Raw genomic sequence first — 5462 nt, 5'->3', positions numbered from 1 at the left:
AGTTGGCGCCGAGATGCATTAGCAACGATAGTACCTGTTGTAATAAAACCCATCCTATTGCAACGCCTAGTGTCGCTTTAATAAAGGAAAAAAACGCTGTAAATATAAAGTGACCGCCTATTTTAAAGTGGGCTATTACAACAAAAGAAAGTAAGGAGTTATAAAACGTTGCAAAAGGTCATCAATTGCAGCGATTTTTGTTGCAACAAAATAAAAAACGATGCAAAAAGCCAAATTCCTTGTAGTGTCATTTTCCTTGACCGCTTGTAATTAAGTCTCCAGATCAAGAGCAAACCCAGCAATGGAGCCCGCTACACCGGCTATGGTGATGATGAAGCACAAGACGCTCAGGATTTGAAGGAGAATCCATTCAGTGCTCCACTTTGTTACCCTCTTTTGTTCTATATACATCTGCACAGGGAAGTAAACTGTGAGAGGCCAAAACCCTAAAGCTCCAATGAGTCCAACCACGTCGTTGAAGAATGGCAGAAGCATTGATATGAGAGTGGTTGTAACCACAAAGATTGTTCTCCAAACCAGTCGGAAGAGGTACTTGAGTTCGTAGGGGCGGAAACCAGGGATTATGATCTCTCTAGTGATTAGGGTAGGAAATCTGTCTGTTAAGGCATCCTCAATCACATCGGATAGTGCTCGAGAATGAACTTGGTATGCACCAACACACTGGATGACCAAGGCAACATTTGCCGTGACAAGCAGCCAATTATATGGGTTATTGAAACCGAAACCGAAATCAGCGAGGAGGTCTCTAGGGGTGCTGTGATCTCCAAAAGCAGCATAACTCAAACAGCTACAGAGCAAGTACAAAAAGGTCATGAAGGCAGAGCTAATCATAATGGCCTTCTTCATTTTCTCCACTGGGGATTCAACTTTGTCCTGTTTTATTTACATTATATATCGTTATTTCAACATATATATAATATAACTCATTTGCAAAGTACAAGAAAAAATGAAGGGCATACATTTTGAATCGAAATACATTACCTGAACTTCAAAAATGGCGTTGGCGTAAGCACGAAATGCAAAGGCTATATCTGCAACTGCTAGGAAGGTCCTTGATATCTTTTCGCATAGAGTCACTCTACCGATGCTTATTCCAGTCAGGCTTCCCTTAAACTCTCCAGTTTCTATTAATTGACATAGCAGCAAATGGAGTAAAAATTTATACTAAAAGTCAAAAAATGCTATAAAGAAGCTTTACATGACCACAAACGGCTAGCTTCCACCTGACTAACATGTGATTTCTCATTTTTCTCATTCTATTTAAACGTAGATATTTATAAAGCACTAAGATAGACCTTTTTTAGGGACTGGAGAATTCTTTTCAAGCTTATATATATATATATATATATATATATTTATATATATTGTTCAGGGATTAAGGATGAGTACTTTTTGGATTTTGGTAACAGATATATGGAGGGGATAAGGTTATTTTAAAATTATAGTGAAGAGTTGTTTTTTTTATTAAGCATATATAGGAAATGAATTTTATGAACATGTATTTATATCTTAAGATCATAAATGTTATGTTATTTATATTTTAGAAAGAAAAATGGTAAAGCGCAATAATGGACCTGAAATTGTGGCGATACCAAGAACAATAAGAAATGTTGAATATATGCAGGACAGGAAAGGTTCAATATATAAGAGCTGCCACTGCTTATCAAATTCAGGAATTTGAGAGAGTAGTACTTGAAAGAACCCAGTAGCAAGCATAAAGGTAATTCTATTCATGTGGCATCCATCTTTGTCGTGGTCGACGTGGAAGCAATGAAATTTCTTGATTGCCCTGTAATTCAATGCCCCCAAGCACATACAACAGTCATTGATTAGCACATTTCACACAGATCTAAACCACCAAGTTTGGATGAAGCTGCAACAATCATTGATTAGCACATTTTGTTAGATATTTTAACATGAATATTAATAAACGGATCTTCGATTTTATATGATCCACAATAATAAACAGTAATAAATAAATGCGTACCTTTATCATTAGTTTGATGAAGAATTAGATCTAGCTATGAGGGAAGGATCACCCTAACAACCTTGCCTCACAAGTGTCTCATGATGGCAAAATGCACTCTAATATTGTAGGTGAGAACCCTTTAACCCCTCAGTGCTATTTATAGATTTCTGACCATCAAGAAATCTCAGAGTTTGTATCTGACTATAATTAGAGATATAGAGTTTTAATCTTATCTTTTAGGATTTTTCTTAACTCGTTATCACTCATATTTTATCTGATAAACTTGAGCTATTTCAAATTCTATTAAGATGGGTGTGTGGGACATAGAGTTTAAATAAAACTCTTACATTCTCCCACTTGGCCCATACGCCCATAAAATAATATTTTCCGTTCATGGGTTTATTACAAGAAATTAACCATACTGCGCAAACTCATTTCTTGAAACTTTCATAGCTCAAAGTACGTTACATGAGTTCTGTGATATCAATGTTAAATCAACTACTGATGCGAGTCATGACGGTCCTTTGTTATATAATCAACAAATTTCCTTCCATGTACCACAACACCAGCAACCAATTTTACATGATCTTTAATTGGGATAATTAAGGCCAATACCTTGATGCCTTGGGTTCCAATTCATGTCTGTTGCAGACATTATCTTGTCATCATTCTTCCAAACCATTCAATGTACAAATAAGTGGAAAGACAAAAAAACAGAAACAACTATAATAGATATCTTTCAATGTCCAGTAACTAAATACTCAACATATCAATGATCTATATAACATGTTCACATTATAGGTATAAGCATTTGAACCCATCTTTTCAACATGTTTTTTTTAAATTATAATCATTAACATATTATTGATATGGACATATTTGTTTCTGTACTTTCTCTTTAACACTTGGGTATTTAAAATTTCATTAAATACTCATCATTCAGAGAAAAAAATACTCTGAGGAATTCTTGCCATACATTTTTAGCTGCTTGGCCATAAGTCAACAATTCCAAGTCCTAAGATAAATTTCCTCAATCAGATACTATAAACTGTGGCCTCAAAACATACCACAAACTCAGACCCATTACATATGAAGCAGTAAAAGATTTGCCTCATATTTTTCCATAAATAACTCTACTAGATAGCAAAATACATAACCATAACTGTATTTTCTATTATTAGAGTAATCACATAAAATAGGGTCTGAATATTCAGTTACCTTAAGAATATCAGTTCTTCTTAAGACAATAATATAATATTTAATTTCTTGCAAATAACATTTTACTCTTTCCACAGCTTTTGGGTCAAGTATCATTGGGTTACTTTAGCAACAACCAAGGATATTAACGATAAACTGATGTTAAGCTGTATACAAATTTGTGCAACCACCAAGTTCCTTATAACTATCTTATACAAAATTTCTTTAATGACCTAATCAATTCGAGAACACTGTAAATACTGAGCATATCACATTTATTTTTAAAGTATCCATTTACCAATAATTTTTCATGCAAAATCTTTCCAAACTTTATGCAGCTATATTGAAACAATCCTAACAGTCATCCTCTTGGTATTAAATTCAATCTCAATTACGAATGATGTCTCATTCATAAATTTCATTTAGAGATGTAACTTTAATGTCATACTACTAACGATGACTCATACTTGCCAAAAAGTCATATACATGCATGACCAAAATGCAAATATACTCCCACTGACTTACGGGTATATACATTAACAAATAAATATTTTTCTTAATTCCTAAACAGTATTGGTATTATCAAGATACCAATTTTCAAGAAATCTGTTACTCTTCTAAGAAATTCTTTTATTCATTTATTGTAGATTTCAAACTTTCACTCTACAATAGTTTTCACATCTATTGGATGTAACTCTAGACCATAATGAGTTACTAATGTTATAGTGATTCTTAATGAGTTCTTTCAGGTTTAATAGAAAAAATCTCTAATCAATGCTCATTTCTGAGTGAAATCCTTAATTACAAGTCTAACTTTATATCGTTCAACATTGTCCTTAAAGTCAAGATTTTGTCTCCAAAACCCATTTCCATTTGACTTTTCATACATTTCAGACAATTTAGACGAAATTGTAGACTTTACATTGATCTATGGATTTCAATCACTCTTTTATGCATCAATCTTTTATAGAATCACTTATTTCTATAATTTGTGAAAACATATGTAAACTTTTATTTATTTCTATATCACATTCAAGTTTTGAAGATACACCACATAACTTAACCAAATAGCAAATCAAGAAGATTGCATGAGGTTACCTGTTCTGATGTCTCTATGACCAATTCTTCAGTGGTGTTTATCTGATGAGATGAATGATCATTTGCTTGTTGTTCCATATTATCATTGAGGTAATCATAAAAGGAAACCACAAAATTTTCAAAAAAGTATGAGAATGCACTTTACAAGAATCACATTTCTAGTTTCCATACTCCCATTGATTTTGCCAACCATAAGAAATTTGATATTTCAATTTTCTCAAAATACAAACCATAAGTAGAAGCAATACAGTCTAGATCATTTGAATCTCCTTAAGTAATCAATAATAATAATGTACCCAATAACTATTATAAGATTCAATAATCTTTCATTTGGTTTAGAAATTATTACTTTAATTTGACTACCCATACATGAATATGCCTTAAAACAATTCATAAATAATAAATAAATAAATAAATCATTAAGCCTAAAAACACAATATAAGTTCTAAACCATTATAGCCCAACTCTTAATATTTTTCATGACATTATTTCAATCCAATTCAATGATTTTCACATTTCTATCTAACTGCAATTCCTCCCCATGAGAAGTACTACAAGAATTACTAATGGCTTGAGACTTCTCATATAGCAGATAGATACATTCATATCATGAAAATCATCTATAAAAGTAATGAAATACTTATATCAAATATTATAGGAAAAAGATTTACATGTGTCTATATGCATTATCTTAAGAAAATCTCCATTTCTTGTGGCATCTTTTATTGATATGTTTGATTTATTTTCCTTTTATACAAATCAACACACATCCTGAGATTAGAAAACCTAAATGCGGAAAATATTTTATTTACTAATCTCTTTAACTTTTCTTGAAGATATTCTCCAAACTTTTATACTCCAAATTATGTTTCAAATTCTATGCCAAAAAAAAAAAATAAAAGTTTTTCATAAATCATTTTTTATTTGGTTCCAGTACATACCTTATGAGTGAGAAAAAGAAAAAGAAAACATTATTATGAAGGCATGACAAAAACAACTTTATTGGAAAGAAAAAAAGGAACCAACATAAGTGACACATTGAAACAAATTGAACTTTGAATATTTGTACTTGAGTTTAATCTAAAAAGAATGCATAAACATGTATAAGATATTATTCGAAACTTATTTAGTTTACCCTTTCTTTTGAATCATGTCTTATGCTTAGGGCACTTAAACC

At 31.8% G+C, this 5462-nt stretch overlaps 1 protein-coding gene across 1 annotated transcript; it reads right to left on the bottom strand.

Annotated features, from left to right (window-relative positions):
- Positions 1–270: 270 nt before the first annotated feature.
- LOC122298712 (amino acid permease 3-like) lies at positions 271–1267 on the bottom strand. Its single transcript, XM_043108581.1, has 3 exons — positions 1225–1267; positions 1003–1145; positions 271–894 (listed from the first exon to the last, which is right to left on the bottom strand). Exons 1-3 carry the CDS (start codon positions 1265–1267, stop codon positions 271–273), a joined length of 810 nt encoding a protein of 269 aa, XP_042964515.1.
- Positions 1268–5462: the final 4195 nt, after the last annotated feature.

Source organism: Carya illinoinensis, chromosome 16, assembly GCF_018687715.1.
Source record: "Carya illinoinensis cultivar Pawnee chromosome 16, C.illinoinensisPawnee_v1, whole genome shotgun sequence".
In the NCBI taxonomy this organism is placed as follows: Eukaryota; Viridiplantae; Streptophyta; class Magnoliopsida; order Fagales; family Juglandaceae; genus Carya; species Carya illinoinensis.
Note: the sequence above shows the minus strand (reverse complement) of the source record. Positions and strands in the feature narration are given on the sequence as shown.